The sequence below is a fragment of the Rattus rattus genome, chromosome 14 (assembly GCF_011064425.1).
Source record: "Rattus rattus isolate New Zealand chromosome 14, Rrattus_CSIRO_v1, whole genome shotgun sequence".
Classification (NCBI taxonomy): domain Eukaryota; kingdom Metazoa; phylum Chordata; class Mammalia; order Rodentia; family Muridae; genus Rattus; species Rattus rattus.
This window is the reverse complement of record NC_046167.1, coordinates 416,323-434,672: the sequence shown is the minus strand read 5'-3', so window position 1 is coordinate 434,672 and position 18,350 is coordinate 416,323. Positions and strand designations below refer to the sequence as shown.

At 42.5% G+C, this 18,350-nt stretch overlaps 1 protein-coding gene and 1 long non-coding RNA gene across 4 annotated transcripts; one reads left to right on the top strand and one right to left on the bottom strand.

Moving 5' to 3' along the window:
• On the bottom strand, window positions 1–8,057 carry LOC116883854 (histone-lysine N-methyltransferase PRDM9-like). Its single transcript, XM_032885121.1, has 10 exons — window positions 7,954–8,057; window positions 6,972–7,082; window positions 6,550–6,673; window positions 6,137–6,244; window positions 5,267–5,373; window positions 3,400–3,556; window positions 2,373–2,474; window positions 1,895–2,166; window positions 1,468–1,535; window positions 1–351 (listed from the first exon to the last, which is right to left on the bottom strand). The coding sequence occupies exons 2-10, from the start codon at window positions 7,050–7,052 to the stop codon at window positions 87–89; spliced, it is 1,284 nt and encodes a 427-aa protein (XP_032741012.1). The 5' UTR covers window positions 7,053–7,082; window positions 7,954–8,057; the 3' UTR covers window positions 1–86.
• A 185-nt stretch (window positions 8,058–8,242) lies between these two features.
• On the top strand, window positions 8,243–17,846 carry LOC116883796. 3 transcript variants are annotated; one of them, XR_004385790.1, is made up of 4 exons: window positions 8,243–8,373; window positions 12,943–13,094; window positions 14,266–14,482; window positions 16,882–17,243. It is a non-coding gene; the product is annotated as an uncharacterized LOC116883796 (long non-coding RNA). The 3 variants fall into 3 exon arrangements; XR_004385788.1 differs by lacking the exons at window positions 14,266–14,482; window positions 16,882–17,243 and adding an exon at window positions 17,796–17,846 and having other exon boundaries at window positions 8,246–8,373; XR_004385789.1 differs by lacking the exon at window positions 16,882–17,243 and having other exon boundaries at window positions 8,246–8,373; window positions 14,266–15,127.
• The last annotated feature ends 504 nt before the right edge of the window (window positions 17,847–18,350 follow it).

The following is an 18,350-nucleotide window of genomic DNA, read 5'->3' as shown; positions in this document are numbered from 1 at the left end:
AGTCCTATAGAACTGTTTGTCATTTTCATTTTCCCTAATGAATTTAAACATTTTTAATTTACCATAAATCATGTTTTAAAAAGTAGTTAGAAAATGAAAATTCTCAAGGAGAAATCCATCTTCTCTTTCTCTTTTAGGGAATCATAGTAGTACCCACCTCTTCCTGCTGTGAATCCTTTCTTCATCTTGCTTCCCCACTTGATGCCCAGCTCTTGGCCATACTCATCCCCATACCAGACCAGAAGCTCGCAACCTGGCCTGATGACCCGGCAGGTCCGATAGAAGATTTTCCTGTGATATTGAAAGGCCACCAGGTTCTGCTCTTCGTCGTCCCGGGCACAGTTCACATACCTAGAGTGGAATGGAAGGAAAAGGAAGAAAATATCAGGTAGGCAGCTCCATGACTGCACTAGTCCCTTCTAGGTGTCCAGTGCCCCCATGCTATGATGTTTCCAATCTCCCTACCACATTCCAAAGAACCTTCTAGTCTCATCTATCCTTTGATGTTACAGGTATCCTAGCTCTAAGCCCTGTTCATCTGTCCCAAAGGCCTTTCTTTCCCCAAGAGCCCAGTTTCCAAAGCCCTACTTCAGTTTTCTATCTCTACTAGTGACAAAGCAATGACTTCTTGCTTTCCTACACTCTAAGTCTTCCAGTGTATATGTTAGAGCTTGGCACCAGTCATATATGCTGCTTCTAGGTTATTATATTTCATCCTACACTGATCCCAACTTTGTTTGAAAGTTCTCCTCACTACCTGCCCAGGCTACCATAAAAGCATAAGAGATCCTTTAGCAAGACAACACAGAAAATAAGGGTGAAGATATAGTTCGGTTGGAAGAGTGCCTGCCTGCATACACAGAACCCTAGGCTCCATTCCCAGCACCACATAAAATGGGTATGGTGTATGCCTATAATCAAGAAATGAGATCAAGAGGATAAGAAATTTAAGTTCATCCTTATAGAAAAGAACTAGCATGCACAGCATCCAAACCTACATCCTTCTAGAACCCAGTATGGCTCCTGATCTAAAGATCCTCTGTTATAGGTTGTTTCAGCACTGTGTACTTCTCATAAAATACGAGACTTATGGTCAAACTTTCTTTTAATAAAATATCTGGAATATGCCTCCTGTAAGGACTCAAGTTGTATGACCTGCTCAAGTAATGAAATCTATTTTCTGAACTAGGACTCAAAAAATAAATGTTTCCTAAATATTGAATAAATTGTAAGCCCAGTGTTTTCAGTGAATATAGGCTCCAGTATTCCAATTTTGCTGAGTAGATTTGTGCTTCGATAAAAGTTAATGATAATATTAATTTATTTTTCCTTACTTTCACAATATAAAAGAAGTACTGTGCAGAGAAAAAATGGGCAGAGCATATGGGAGAAGTCATGATGAGAAAGTAAGGAACAAGTCTTATGGGTGACAGTCTTTCTTGGAACTCAGAGACCTAATGGCCTTACCTCATCCAGTTGGCTTGGGACTCATCCTGCCCATCCACATACTCATAGCAGTTTCTTCCCTTGGTGATCTGAGTTTCAGAAAAAAATACATTAAGACTCTGGGAATGACAATAATGAAATCATGTCACCACACACTCACCAGTGCTCCCTGAGTGTTGGACTCAGCCACTCACAGCGACCACACATGAGGCTTCTGAGTCATCATGTACACGTGTGTTTTCTTTGTCTCTGGACCACTAGCCGCTAGCCTGAAAGTGGCTAACCCTACTTACCTTCAGATCTTGGAGTGGGACTCCCATGTTGTACAAAGACCATTCAGTACACAAAATTAGTCATGTTGTCCCTGTCCATATCCTAGTTTGTCACACCAGAAGCACAAAAAGGAAGGGGGGAGACAGAGGATGAAGGGAAAGAAGGCATTTCTTACCAGCCAGGAGTATCCACTGTTGGCTGCCTCTTCATCCTCTGTAATCTGGCCCTTATAGGGACCAAAGTGCAGACCCACTGGTAGATCAGATGCTTCATTCCATACTCCAAGTCCAGCTTCAGGGATGCCTGATGGACCAATTCTCAGCCCAGGGGGCAGACTGAGGACTGAGTGGTTGGGATGCCCCCTGTCCACCACACTGTCTTTTACAAATACAGGAGGCCCATGGTTGGGACAACTGTCGATGAAGAAATTCTGGCACTTCTCACAATCTAAAATAAAAACAGCAAGGATTGGAGAAGGTGTGTGAACATCCCCAGATCTAAAGGTCTTCAGAAAGAACGCAGCACTCCTGTCACTTTCACAATCTGTACCCAAAGGCACTAGAGTAGACATGATCTGGATTCCACATGACCAGATGAATCACTAGACTAGGACATAACTGTCTCCTACATAAGATAGCCTGGTGGACACTTACAGAGGTAGTCATCATCCTGGGGCTCGCTGACCTCTTCATATGCAAGGTCCTTTCTCTCTCGCAGCCTGTACCTATTCACTTCAACATTCTTTCTCCTGAGTTCTGGATTGGAGAACAAAGGTGACTTGAAGTATGTGAATTTTGAGCATTTATCCCTGTTTCTTCATAAAATCTAAACTCTAGGCCTGGGGAACTAGTTCAACAGCTAAAGCACACACTGTTCTTATAAAGGGTCTGGGTCTGGTTCCCAGCACTCACACCATGGCCCACAACCATCTGTATCTCCAGTTCTAGGTAATCAAATACTCCCATCCCATCTCTGCAGGCATCAGGCTTGTACATAGTACACATACATGCGTGGAGGCAGACATCCACATGCATGTGAAAATAAATCTTTAAAAATCTAAAATATATTTTAAAATGTTTAAAAAGAATGTGGAATTTACTGCCATATGCTCCCCCTTTAACTTTGTGTTTAAAGAAGCTAAAATCTCACATTTAACTGACAACAGATGTCTAATCGAATTTTAATTTCCGACTCTTCGGGTTTAATTTCTACTTACCCACATTTTCTATTTAAAAATGGTCCATTCACATGTTGATTCATTTGTAAAATATTTGTAAGGGCACACTGCAATTGGGCATTGAGCAAAGGCCTGGGCAAACAGCATCGAGAGTATTTGGTTCCTATTGCCGCAGAGATTTATTGGACCAGTTACTTTATGCTTCACTTGCTGTTTGAGAGCAACACAGAGCTACCATATCCTTATTTCCACATATTAACTTTCACAAGGTCACAGAGTTTGCCCAAGTCCCAGCACCTCCATGCAAATAACAACCCAAGTGCGTGCCTTTAAAGTCAGTGTTCCAACATACTACTTAGTAGCAAGCCCACAACCAATGCCACAGCTTAGACAAGACCAAGTTTAGAACTCTTTAAAGTTACTACACTGACCATTCCAGACCATTCCCATTAGCCTTCCTAGGTAATCTAGAGGATTTAAGTTCCCAAATTATTTATTCTTACTCAATTTTTTTCCAAAGTGCTGTCCGGAGGTATTCCCTTCTTCAGGGGAGGACACTGGTTTCTGGGCATGTTCTGAGCCACTTGTGTTCAGCAAATTTTCTATTCCAGATACTTCCTTCACATTAGATTTATCACTTAATGGCATTCTGGGTGTTTCCTTTAATTAGAGTCACATATAAAAACCACAATAGGTATTTCTGTAGTTCTTTAAAGCTTTTTATAAATTTTCACCTGTGACTTTAGTTAATGTGTGGAGTGTCTGAATAAGAAAGAACTTAAATGAATTCGGCGCACAAGGCCATATGCTAGGCTTTCTCCCTTCAGGCTTCTTTCAGGCTTGAGACAGGGATATTTGGGAAGACTACCTGGAAGGTCAGCAAAGTTTGCAATGAAGAAGATAAAGCTTACAGAGAGAAAGAGAGTATATTTACAAAGTAGGAAATAGTGATCAAATGAGAAATGTAGAAAACAAAGTTAAAGTTAAACACACATTTGTAAAAGGAAGTGAGAGCATAGCAGTATCTCTGGGAAGAAAATGAAGAGATGGTGGTAGAAATGTACTTCTACAACTAACAAAGTGATGCTAAAAATGTAAATTGGCATGTTGGAAATAGTTGATTCTAGAATTAGGTTGCTTGTTTGAAACAGGGTCTCATTATGGAGGCTGGCCTTAAACTCACAGGATTCCTCCTACCTTAGCCCTTCAAGTCCTCGAGTTACACAATACTTAGGATGACTCTGGAATTAGATTAACTAATTCTTGTACTAATTTTTCCAGAAAGTTCACTAATTTTTCTTCATAAATATACATGCTAATTGTTTATTTTTAAAGATTTATTTTCTGGGCTGGAGAGATGGCTCAGCAGTTAAGAGCACTGACTGCTCTTCCAGAGGTCCTGAGTTCGATTCCCAGCAACCACATGGTGGCTCACAACCATCTGTAATGGGATCCGATGCCCTCTGTTGGTGTGTCTGAAGAGAGAAACAGTGTGTTCGCATACATAAAATAAATAAATTAAAAAAAAAAGATTTATTTTCGTGTGTGTGTGTGTGTGTGTGTGTGTGTGTGTGTGTGTGTGTGTTGCACAGGTTCTGTCAGGGTCAGACAAGGACATTCAATCTCTTGGCATTGGAGTTAAAGGCAGTTTAAAACTGTACAGCTAAAAACCAAACTCAGGACCTCTGGAAGAACAAGAAGTGCTATTAACCACTGAGCCCTCTCTCCAACCACCCACATATAATAATTCTTTTTGTGATTCTGACTAGAACATGTGCAATTGAATATATTATTAATGTGAGATTACTAGCTTCTTTTATAGTCTTTCCCACAGATGACATTTCCATGGAAATTATTTGCCTATCTGAAATCTTACATCCTTTTCTCTTCCCCATTCCAAAACTCACTATGATGCTGGATACCTGTGGCAGGCCTGGAACTCCTTAAGTAGACTAGGCTGGTCTCAAACTCACAGTATTTCTTGGGACTCTGATTCTATGTAATTACAGACAAGCACCACCATGCCTGATTAAGTCATTTTCTCATTTGTGAAGCCCTTGCTATCAAACTTGAATCTTCTTAGGGATGAGAGCTATTGTTTCTTATCAGAATGAGTCTTTATGAAGAAGAGGATCATATCTTCTTTATCCATGCCATCCAAAGTAAAAATCCTCTGTATATTTGTAAACTATCCTTAGAGTACATTAGTAAATTTCTCCCTTTGACATAGCAGAATAAAACCGAGGTAGGAACACTCAAGTGAGTGATGTTCTTATTAATTCAAATGACCGGGAGGAAGAGAGATAGTGTGTAGAAGAGACTGGGAAGGTAGCAATTCCCAGAGTACTCTAAGCTTTTTCCTTTTCTTACCTGTGGTTGGATCCATGAGGAAGGTTTTCTTGTCTGTAGGCTTTGGAAATCACTTACCTTCTGTTGTTTATTGTGCTTCACCCGGAAAGGCACCCAAGGAGAACTGACTGAAAAACAGGTATGGGAAATCAGGGTTTGGGTTGCTATATAGTTTTTACATTTGGGATTCTCACCAGGAATAGAGAATTCTGAATAACTGAGTGAAGACTTCAAGGATGACCCAAGAGTGATATGGAAATTATTTCTAAAATATCATCAACCCTATCATTCTGCTGGGGTCATTGGTGTTTTATTTAGGCTTATTCAATTAGACAAAACTTATCTTCCCTTTGTTAATGGCAAGGATGAGGGAAAAACTGGAATGCTTGAATGACCACCTTTGGTGGAAATATAAAATGGTGCAGCTACCAGAAATACTAAGTCCCTCAAAAATGAAAATAGAATTACTTTACGATTCAGATTTCTTTATGTACATATAAAAAGTGAAAATAAGACCTTAGAGACACATTTGCATGTATCATATTTACATTATTAATGATAAGCAAGCAGACTACAGACCAAGAAAAGCACTTATGCTAACTACTTTGGGTTTGATATTTCTCGTTCATGCCCAGATTTGTGTATATTTTATAATTATTGTATTTATAAATAGTGTATAGTTTTAACATATTTTAAAATGTACAGGAATAGCTTCTTACTGTATTTTGCATTGCATCTTGTTTGTTTGCTGACCTTTGATTCTTAGGTGAAAAAACCCCCAATTTTCAGGAGTTAATTCTGAGACATTTTTGAAACCTAAATGTGGGTTGGTATCAGATGGGTCCTCCTGACTCCTCGCCTCCCTTCTGAACTCTCCTAGCCCCTTCTCACCTTGCTGCTTTGGTGTCCACTCCTCATCAGAATCCTCATTGTCATTTATCTGGGGCTTGATTGCCTGCCTTTGGTAACACATGAAAGCTGGTCTAGGGGCTCTGAGACCTGACAAGAAGCAAAATGTTCCTCTTAAAAACGAAGCAGGTCCTGGAGGATGGGACGAAAAGTATCACAAGGCCAGGTAGGGCTCTGGGTGTGGAAATGAGATCTCTCTCTCTCTCTCTCTCTCTCTCTCTCTCTCACACACACACACACACACACACACACACACACACACACACACACACACATTTCTTCTAAACTTGTCTCCATTGGGAACTGTACCACTCTAGATACCTGAGACAGCACTAACAAGGGAATTGGAGACTTGTTTTTTATCTAGGTTGGTTCAACCCAAGACTTCTTGTTACCTATAGAAATCAGCATTTTATAGTTCCTTTTCACATTTCTATAGCGAATTTTCTCCCACTCTCCCATCTCTGCCCATTCTTCTTTGGAGAAGTATATGGAAATGTCTTTGAACTCATCTTTGACCTGGAGGAAAAAATGAAAACAAAAATGGGAACATGTTGGGCAGGATTTGGAACTGTGGACTGTGGTCTCAGTGATCAAGGTTTTCCTCCCATTCCCAGAAGCCCCTTTAAGCAAAAACTGGATGTTCATGCTGACAGAGCAGTTGCTAATGAGCCTTTCCTCTCTCACATATCCAGAACCACCATCTTGTCATAGGAAGATCAATATGGTAGTGTAGACCAAGAGTCTATGGTTCTCAAGGGTTTTGCCTCTGTCCACCCCATGATCTTACTGATTCTAGGATAACTTTGTTCTCTACCTTGGGTTTCCACTCGAGTTTCCCTGCATCTCCTTCAGTACTATTCTCTTCCGGCTTGTTGGTGTTCATGGTGCGGGACATTTCCCTGGAGAAGATCAGGGTCCTATGGTCCTATGGATGAAGAACTAACTAAGGGCGAGCAGGGATGCCCACCAGCACATGGGAAGAAGCTGGAGGCTGGGAATCCATGCAGCCATCACAGCGGCTTCTTCAGACTCCGATTCTGGACTGACCCCTAAACCTAGGCACCGACCCTACATCCGGGTCAGGGCCTGCAACAGCAAGTGAAGAAAGATTCTTCCCGCCAATTGGGGTCCACACCCCCCCCCCGCCACCACCTCCACTTCTCTTCATCTGGCCCAAGGAGTCAGTCAGGGCAGAGCACTTGGGTCTGAGAGATGTTTTCAGGTAGACGGATTCGGGAATCCTGGGTATACGGGATTGAAGTCCCTCTGGTGAAAATTTAGGGACCCTCTGGCTGAGATTTTAATTTAGGAAACCTCGGGCTGAGGATTGGGGTTCATCAGATTAAGGGAATTGGGTTTGTAGGCTAGGGGAGTCTTTCAGGCTGTGAAATAAGGTTTGGGGGCTTGCAAACTGACAAGATTTGACGATTATGTCAAGAAGATTTGGGGGTTGTCATGTTGAAGATAGTTAGGGTCCTGCTGGATGAGAGCATTTAGGACCTTGGAAGCCTATCTTAAGGAGTGACAGGTCCTCGAGTCTGAGGGCGTTTGGAGTCTCTGGGACTTAGGAGGGTCTCTACGCTAAGAGTTCAGGTTTCCTGTCTGGAAATTTAGTCTCTCTGAGGCGAGCTACCAGGTTCCTCAGGCAGAGGGTGGGTTGGTTCTGCACAGGTGCATTTGGGACCTAAGCCAAAGGGCACTTGGAGAAGCTGAGGTGACGGGGCGTGTGCGTGTGAGCGCGCACTTGTGTCACGCTGAGGGGGTCCGAATCTAATTTAGGGGATATGGGGTCTCACGGGCTGAGCCTAGAAAGTCTCGCTGGTCTTGAAGGTTTCGCCTGTACTCATGGTCCAGAATCCTGTGGCTCTGCAGCCACCGCCGCGGTTCGTCAGTCTGAGGAGTTCCGAGGCTGACAGGAGAATCCACCAATTGACAGACAGCTGGCCAAGGGGCGGGAACAGAAAGGCGGAGGGCGGAGCTCTGCCTGTCAGTCAGGGTACAATTCCTGCCCCTGGTTTCCTTCAGGCTGCCCCGCCCCTCGCTGGGATTGCCAGGCCCCTGCACGAATCAGGTGGTGTCCAGCGCGCAGGCGCATACTTATTCTCTGCGCGGCGTCCGTTTCTCCAGACTTTCCACTTTTGGCAAGCTGTGTTCCCTGGCTTGTGTCCAGTCTACAAAAGGTCTTAAAACCACAGAGCAGGGCTTTAAGCGTTTAGGTATGCTCTAGAGTGGGGTTTCACTAATCTCCAGTTGGAGCTGGACACTGGGAAGCCGCGGGGTGAGGGTAGAACCGGAAGTCCAGCTCTGTCTGGAGTACCCTGAGCTCAAGTCTCGCTTGAGATAAGTAGCTAGATCAAATATATAGACAAAATCAGAGCAAATGTGGGTCTCCGGAAAAGAACCTAAAAGTCAAGCTGTGAAAGTTTTTTTTAATAATATTTAAAAAGCCTCTAATTTAACAATAACTTTAATAAATAAGCATATAGATTTACTAAAATTTTCGTGACGTGCTAAAAGAGTGCCTTGATTAATATAAATCGTTATTAATACAAATTAGTTTATAAGAGGGGTGGAGAGATGGTGCAGCAAGAGCACTTGCTGCTCTTGCAGAGTACACAGTCTCTTACAGCACCATCGTGGGGCAGCTCACAATCCTCAACCCATGCAACCAGTGCTCTTAAACCGCTGAGCCATCTGTCCAGCTCCCCTAATTTAAAATTTCTAGTGATAAGAATACGAACTACCCACTGCTAGAGCAAAATAAACAGGCACAAGTGCAACTCCCCAACTCTAGTTTGACTTTCCCTTCAATGCTGCTACCTAAGCAATATTAGGCTTTTAAAAATATAGTTTGTAAGATTTATGGACTTTTGGGGGTGCTATGAGTGCACTGTTCATTGGCTGCCATGAGTTTGAAATAAGTAGACACAATCAGCTTAAATCTATTGACTGACTTCTTAGTTCGTCTCTCACCAATTGTTGGTCTAAAACTTGGCAGAGATTGCCTAGGGTAAATATTTAAAGAACTGTAATGGTAGATGTAAAACCTAAACGAATTAGGAGCTTGATGGCTCCACATAAAGGTGGAGGGAGAAAGACTGCACAAAGTTGTCCTGTGACAACACACATTCTCTACTAAAACATTGCAGTTCAGTCCTTGAAATATTGACAAGCAATGAACTAAGAACGGCAATGGACGATCCCCAGCTCCGAAAAAAAAAAAAAAGAACCAAAAAAAAAAAAAAAAAAAAAACGGCAATGGAAAGAAGTGGCTTAATAATTTATACATGCCTGTTGAGATATATAAGAAAAGAGCAAGTACAGATACACAGGAATTAGGCTTTTCTAAACCTCAAATGCAGCTCTGCAAAAGACAGAAATCTGAGACTGATTTTTTTTTGTTTTGTTTTTTGTTCTTTAAGAATTTTACTTATTTATTATAAATCAGTACACTGTCACTGTCCTCAGACACACCAGAAGAGGGCATCGGATCCCATTACAGATGGTTGTGAGCCACCATGTGGTTGCTGGGATTTGAACTCAGGACCTCTGGAAGAGCAGTCAGTGCTCTTAACCGCTGAGCCATCTCTCCAGTCCCGAGACTGATTGTTAATACAAGCAAAACTGAGGAACTCAATTTCCTACTGTTGGGTGACACACATATCTACAGATAGGGCTCTGAAATTCATTTTAAGAATAGGCAAGGGGCTGGAGAGATGGCTGAGAGGTTAAAAGAACAGACTGCTCTTCCAGAGGTCCTGAGTTCAATTCCCAGCAAGCACATGGTGGCTCACAACCATCTAGATGAGATCTGGTGCCCTCTTCTGGTATGCAGGCAGAATACTGTATATATAGTAAATGAATCTTAAAAACAGACACACAGACAAACAAGAACCAGGCAAGTTCAGCTGGGACTGGTGGCATAAGTCCGTACTACCGGATTCTTGGGAGCTCACAGAAGGAGGAAAATACAAGGGCTTTGTGTACCACTTAGTGAGACTGTCTCAAAATGAAAGAAGAAAGCTGGGAGTGTAGCTCAGTGGTAAAGTGGTTGGTAGCATGCATGGGCTCTACATTGAGTCCTAGTACCACACACACACAAAGCTAAATTCCAGTAAATTAGACTCTCAGCTGAAATAAGTCTACTATACTAAGGAAAGGTATACTAAGGTTCTGATTGGAAAGTAGAGTTAGCTGAAGTATTCACTGAGAACTCATCAGAGCAGTCCCATTTTTTCATGTTGATTCCCAGACTATTCCTTAATCAATGCCGTACGCATTAATCTTCCTCTCATAAAGACTCAACTATCAGCACATACTGATATAGAAGAAACTCAATGTAAGAATTGATTTAACCAAGCAATCGTTAATAGGAAGCATTAAATCAGAAAAAAGTAGAACTTAGCCAAGTGAGCACTAATAGAACACCACAAAGCTAAGGAACACTGCCCAGGTGTGTTAGAGATAAACAAAATTAACAATGCTAGAATGTGTGTTCACCAAGATCACCAGCTGTTAGGCCCATCCCCAAAGAACATGCTCTAACAGGCAGCCCGAGGTTCACAGCCATCATTATGTTCTCTATGATCTTATTTAAAAAAAATCATAATTCTTCTATGTGGGCAAGGTGACCCGGGTAACAACTATTTGAAAAAGAACAATACCAATGTACTTAAGAAATAATCCTGACAATATCTTAGCCGTGTAAATTTTCCATCTGCCCAAGTGGCCGAACTTGAGTTCTCCTGTCTCCATTCAAATTGTTCACAACGTAACCTTGGTCTGAGATTTGAGGATGACAGCATAGGTAAAATGTAAATGCCTAAGGTATTTATATGTTAGTGAAATATTCTATTCAAGGCGGGATCTTCCTTGAGAATTAGCCAACGGACCAACATCATTAAAGAGTTTTCCCTTCGTCTCTTCATGTCCAAAGTTGTTAGGATAGGCGAAGCCATTTTGTGTGACTTGGAATAATGTAATGCTTCTGAGATGTGTTAAGGAACCCATCTCAAGGTAGCTCCTACATGAGGCAAGCTTAAGGCAGGCTGTGATATGTTGATGAATCAACCCTAAGCAGTGAGCCCTGATAAAGCAATAGGAGTGCCTACTGGAACAGCACAAAAACTCCAACTTTGGTGCTGGCCCCAGGATCTTACTACTGTGCCCTCAAAACATTTCATCTCAAATTCTTGGCTTATCTCCAATGACAAAGGAACTCTTGACACTGGCTGCTTTGTGACTCTGGCTCCGATGACTGTTGAGTTTTTGGCACCGTAAAAGTGTGAGAGTCGCTGAAGGAAGAGCCCAGCTCAAGTTTGCAAAGGCAAAGAGGAAGAATACTATCTGTGCAGGTCAATTACTGTTACAAAATGGTGACCCCCAAGAGGAGCTTGCAAATTCCTTTTGTGCAGAGCTAGGGGAATTTTCTGGAAGAGTTAGGTAATCTCTAACATGATTGGCTAGGTAAGCACAGTTACATTAACACACTTCACATTGGTTGCTATCTAAGTTTTATATATTAGCTTTATCATTTTGTTGATGCCTTGAAGAAATTCCAGGACTTAGCTCTGGGCTTCTCCTCCCCTTCGGCCAAATGTCAGGGCCATCCTTTATTAAAGACTCATTGTCTGTGATGCTCCCATGGAGCCTTGCTTCTTCCCTGGGAAACTGAAATTTTTTCATCCCCAGGGTTTTAGAGGTCTCAGCACCACTGCCAAGTTTACACATGCCTGCTTTGTCAGAGCTCACACGAGACTCTCAAGGATCTTCTGGAACAGTACAGTCCTCCTAGCCTGCCACAGCAGAACGACTTCCCTGGGGATGCAGGTTAGGTCCTGAGGCACACTCAACAGAGAGTATTCCCAGTGGCAGCCTATAGCATCCCCTACCAGACGTTTTCCCATTTGGTGAGAAGGCTGTTTACATGAGATTGCTGTAATGTTTTTAATAGCACAGCATTATAAGGACTGTTTACGTGTGGCCTTGTTGTTGGAAGTGTGTCACTGTGGGTTGGGCTTTGAGGTCTTACATGCTCAAGCTACACCCAGTGCAGCACACAGTCTCCTTCGGCTGCCCAAAACCATGAACTCTCAGCTCCTGCTCTAGTACTATGTCTGCTGTGACAGTGCCATGATGGTAATGGACTAAACCTCCGAAACTGTAAGCAAGCCTCAATGAAATGTTTTCCTTTATAAGAGTTTACTTCATCATGGTGCTCTTCACAGCAATAAAACACTAAGACAGAATTGAAGTCCAGACTTCAAAACACAATTAACATCCAAGTTAATCTGTTGGTTGGTTTAGTATAAAAACCCTCTGACTCGAAGCTCTGTGGGAGAATGAATTATCTTTATCCATTCTTAACACCAGGAACATAATGGCACAGGTACTTTATCACTGGCTTTAGTTTAGTTTATGTATGTGACTACACTCTCGCTATTCTTAGACACACCAGAAAAGGGCATCAGATCCCATTACAGATGGTTGTCAGCCGCCATGTGGGTGCTGGGGATTGAGCTCAGGACCTCTGGAAGAGCAATCAGCACTCTTAACCACTGAGCCATCTCTCCAGCCCCCTGAAGTTATTTTAAAGTTAAGGGTCTTGGTACAAAGAGGCATGTTTTGTAGTCGGCAGAAGTGTGCTTGCTCATCTCTGTGGTAAGAGATATGGAACAATTAATGGAAAAGATACAGGTCTCCAGATAACAGAGTCAAAGAAAAGTAACCTGAGGATAAGAATTCTTTCTTAACCCATGTTCTTTTCCCCTGGTGACTTCTGGCAGGATCTCGCTTTTTGCAGGCTTTTGACAAGAAGGCTCAGATCTCCACTAACCAGTGGCCACATTTTACCATCATGATCATTGAGTAGCTCACAACCAAACCGTTTGCTTTATCACAGCAAGAAGAGTGAGGAGAGCCAAAAATGTCACAGAAGGTAAATATCACAGGCGGTTATGACAAAGCAATCTTAGCTCTTTTGTTGAATCTCATGCTCAAAGAAAAGCCAATAGATCTAGTACCCAAGTGTAGCATATAAAGGGGTGGAACCGGGAAGTGAGGATTATTGACAACTATTCCATAAATGGCATACCATAGGTAAATGCTGTGACAAAATTCTAAGTGTTTTTCTAAGTTGCAGTCTCCCTTCCCAAAGCTAGGTGTGACTTTAATTTGGAAGCAAGGTGATGCTGATGGAATTAACTCTGTTAAACCTAATTTTTATCAGAATGCTAAATGTTCTTACTCAAGTGTGGCTACCATGCATATAAGACTAGCATGTGGGATGGTACATGTTATCTAGCATGCACCTTCTGAGGCAGCATAAAGAGATGGAAGACAGAAAAAGAGGCAGCAGTATGATCTCCCATAGACAGGCCCATGTTTATTGGCATATATAGTGAGCGGTGGGTCTACTCAGAAGTGTGGGAGAGTGATTGCCTTCAGAAAAAGATGGCCGCTACCAATGATGGGGTGGGAATGATTGTAGCTCCTAGCTTACATGTCTTCCTGTAGTCCCTCTCTTCTGGAGCTGCCAGCCAAAGTTCAGACAGGCATTTCAGCAGATAATAAGACTATTTGTAATCCTGGAGGAACCCTGTTTTATAGGGGAGACACTGCATTATCTCAAACAAAGGGATATAAAAAACGGCAGGGGGTTGGGGGCAGGGCTGTAGATTCTTTCCTAGCTGCTTCCTGCTGAGGAGTGCCATTGCTGGAGGTGGGTAGTTCTGGCTCTGTGGAAGAGGGGTCCTCTGGCCACTTAGCAGGAGGAGAGCTTTAACCTCTTTGGCTGTTATGGATCATATTGTCATTCTGCATTCCCTGGGGAGACAGAGATGGGGAAGAGTTGGATGGCTCATGACTCAGGGGTCACCAAACTACTTTCAGGACTTTGAGGGCACTAATCTCTGTTTAACTGTTTTGAGCTGACAAAGGATTGATGAGGGGACTATTATGGTAAATTAAAAAAAAAAAATCAGGCACCAACCCACGCTATTGCCGGCACCAGTGGGCCACATGGCATCTACGAGGTATTTTCATCTTAATCAGCAAACTGTTCAGTTAATCTCTTCCTGTTAAATTCTGACCATTTCTAAATTCCCCAGAAAGACAACCTCAGAACAACCACCCTCAGCCTCCCAAGTCGAGGACACTGGGTCGACGACTCTTCACAACTTCTTCAGGCTGAATATGGATGTTGAGATATCTTGAAGGGGGCTAGGGAAAATGGCCTTAAGAAGGCCACCCAACAATTGGTGCAGTCTCTGATGTTTGTTCTGACTAGATCTGGCCAAAAGTCCCTGAGATCAGGAGTTCAAGCAGGTCAGTTCAGCACGTCTGACTATGAGACTCACTAAAGTTGTACATGTTGTAATATATAATTCTCAAAACAAAAGTTTAGTACCGTCAAGATATCTGTGTGGATTGTATCAGTCTGTAGGGTGTACAGACTGGTTAGGATGAAATTCTGTTTCTTTTTTGTTTTATTCTTGAATCTAGTTCTTCCAGGAGTCTCCCTCTATCAAATCTGATCTATATAGCTCTGGAATGTGTCCAGAGCCTAATGGGAATTTGGAAATGGTCATAATTTAACAGGAAGAAATTAGCCAAAATTGATTGTGCAGCCATAATCTCATTTGGTAGAAATCCTTATATTTGTTACTAAATTAAAATTATAATCTCTTACGTTGGTACAGAATTTATTTGATACAAATTTAAGGTTTTCATTTATATGAATTTCGTATTGATACAAAATTGAGATTGATATTGTTACTTCATATAGGTATTGTGCATATACAACACATTTAAGAATACAAGGCTTAGACCCAGTTCTGTAACTGCTATTATAAACTGATCTGAGATGATTAAGCATGTGAGTTAAGGGCCAGATAACAAATTTAGGTCCCTGAGATTACTGTTAGGGCAACTGATAATCTCTACCAAGTTAGAATAATTGGTCCTTCAAAATTCTGTATTACAAAGGTCTGTCAGATGATCCTGGGCGGGAAGGCTGAAGACTGATGCTCTTATGTGTGGCTGATGGGGTACTGTATAGGTAGGCAGTTGTCTCTACAGCTTGTCTTAGTTCTGCAAGCTGTGTTAGGCTTCCTGTATTTTCAGATAGTGTTGGTCGTTCTCAGATTTCTGATGGTGTTGAAGACTAATTATAGTCTCATAGTCTACCCAGGCTATTTAACATTGAGAATACATATTTAATTGGATAGCTTTCAGATAGTATACAAGCTAGCCAAGACACAACATATGAATTTTTAGCCTTTCTTAAGTTAGAACAGATAACAGAGTATTCTATTTAATTGATGAAAATGATGGACTGGGTGTTAGGTATATCTTATACTTTATAAATTACAGAGTAGTAATAGTTGTGCTCAGCTTACATCTGAGAGAAAAGTTCCTTTTCTAATTAGACAGAAAGGGGGAAATGTGGATTGTTGTCTATATGCAAGTGAGGACAGGCACAAGATAAGGCAAGGCCTGTGATCGGGCAGTGAAAAGGTAAGAAGAAGAGGAGATGGAGAAGGAGATGGATGACCCACCCCCGTGTGGCTTTAAATAGCCACAGGTAGATATGGATATCATATAAAGGATGAATTTTTAGAGAACAATTTGTCTTACCTAGGTGGGCAGTTTATATCAATATTAATTGGTTCAGTGTTTATTGTGTGCGCATTTTGTGGGGTGAGAATTTACGATATAAATCTGATGGATAAATTACAAGCTTATTGTGTTTTGATTTTAACGGGTTCCTGGGAGTTTTGACAATAACCACAGGAAGTGGATGCTGGGACTGTGAACAGAGTTCACAACAGAGAGTCGAAAGAGTGGGGGCTGCTGATGGGGCCAGAGAGTAGCTGGCAACAGCATGGGATGGAAATTGAGAAACTTAGTGAGTCAGGTTGAGACAGTTTGCTGATTAAGATGAAAATACCTCGCAGATGCCATGTTGCCCACCAGTGCCGGCAATAGCATGGGTTGGTGCCTGATTTTTTTTTATTTACCACAACAAGGGACAAGGAGCAGCAATGAGAGTGCCTCAGAAGAGGGTCCATCCCAAGGGCCATGGTAAACTGGCAAAGATACAGAACGTAAGTCATGAAGTAATAGCTGTACAATTGTGTAGGGAACATCAAGAGGCAAAGTGAATGAAGATAATTTTTATGTCAAGATCAACAAAAGCCAATATAAGGTTAAATATAAACTTGTCACCAAGTTAAATGTAATTGTACAAATGGCTGGATCATGTACTGGCATTCTGCAGAGGGATACCTTAACTATAATAGCTGTTAGTTTACATCAGACTCCTGCATGTAAGTACCTGGAAGTGGTGTAAAAGGAAGTCAGTTAAATTCAGCATCTAGTTGATAATTTAAAAGAGAAGGAGGACGCTACTTAGGCATTTTTATAGGACTGTCTGGCAAAGTTCCGAAGACACTACTTGGGTATCCTGAACAACTTTCCAAAATGGTGAGTTTGATGATTGTATCTGGCAGCCTCTTTTAGTCAGGGTGTTGAGCCTAGAATTAGCTTTTGCTAAGGTGTGCCAGGGTAAAGGGAATGACCGATTGAACCAGCATGCAGGTCACATCCGCGTCAGGTGATGGACTTAGGTACAATGTGCCCCTGTTCACAGACAGCAGCCTTGTATGCCAGTACTGGAGACTTGGAGGGCAGAGCACTTGCTATTTGTCCCTCTCTTGTTTTAGACATTTAGGATGTGGATATAGACTCTGAGGTCTTCCACTGGGCAAGAGAATCCATCTCCCTGTCATGTGAGACACGAGCAGCAATTCATCTTTTCTCTTGATAAGGAGAAGGTTTGCCTGGGTTGGCCAACACGACCAGAGCTGGTCAGGCCTACACAGCTGTGGGCAGAAGCAGTAGGCTTCTGGCAGGTCTTCCCTCTCTGTGCATCCTGTCCTGGAATGCGACTTACTCTGGAGGGACTGTGCTTCAAGCAAGAGAGGGACTGGGGCCCAGGGACATCTTGCCATGCAAATGTATTATAAATTTAAACTGTTTTACTCATTCATCCAATTCTGGGGAGGGAGGGAAGAACCTGGGTAGGAAGGGACAGGGAGGGGAAGAGGGGAGCATGATCAGGTATTGGGTGGGGGAAAAGGACTGAAGCCCTGAGGGCCAGCAGAAAGAGTGGAAACAGGAGACCTTGGGAGGTAGAGGGTGGGGGGACCGTCCAGAATGTACCAGACACCTGGGAGGTGAGAGACTCTCGGGACTCAAAGGGAGGAATCTTAGGTGAAATGCCCTACAGTGGGGAGAGGGAACCACCTCCAGCAGAAAGACAGGGCATCAAGTCAGGGATCGAGTTGCCATCCCACAGTCAAAACTCTGACCCATAATTGTTCCTGTCTGAAAGAACTGCAGGGATAAAATGGAAAAGAGCCTGAGGAAAAGAAGGTCCAGTGTCAGGCCCAAAGTGGGATCCAGCTCAAGGGGAGGCCCCAAGGCCTGACACTATTACTGAGGCTATGGAATGCTTGCAAAAGGGGACCTATCATGACTGCCCTCTGAAAGACCCAACAAGCAGCTGAAAGAGTCAGGTGCTGATATTTACACCCAAGCAATGGACAGAAGCTGCTGACCTCTGTGGTTGAATTAGGGAGAAGCTGGAAGAATCTGAGGAGTAGGGCCACCCTGTAGAAGGACCAGCAGTCTCAATCTGGATCCCTAAGATCTCTCAGACACTGGCCCACCAACCAGGCAGCATACACCAGCTGATATGAGGCCCCCAGCACATATACAGCAGAGGACTGCCAGGTCTGCGTACAGTCAGAGAAGATGCACCTAACTCTCGAGACTGGAGGTCCCAGGAGAGGGGAGGTCTGATGGGGGAGCATCCTCGTGGAGACCGGAGGAGGAGGTATGGGATGTGGAACAGTCAGAGAGTAGACGCAGAGGGGGATAAAATCTGGAGTGTAAAAAAAAAAAAAAAAAAAAAAAAAAAAAAGAAATAAAATTTAAAAGAATATTTGATTTTGAATGTTATTTAACCTTTAAGTTCACTTTAAATTTGTTTTGAGTTATTTGTTTTAGGCTTAATTTTAACATATGCAGAAGAGTGTATAATGGGAGATGTAAATTGGTCTTTCTCGCCAAGATTGTCTCTGTCAATGACTTGCTTATAAACATAGTTCTGAGTACATTAAAGAATTTG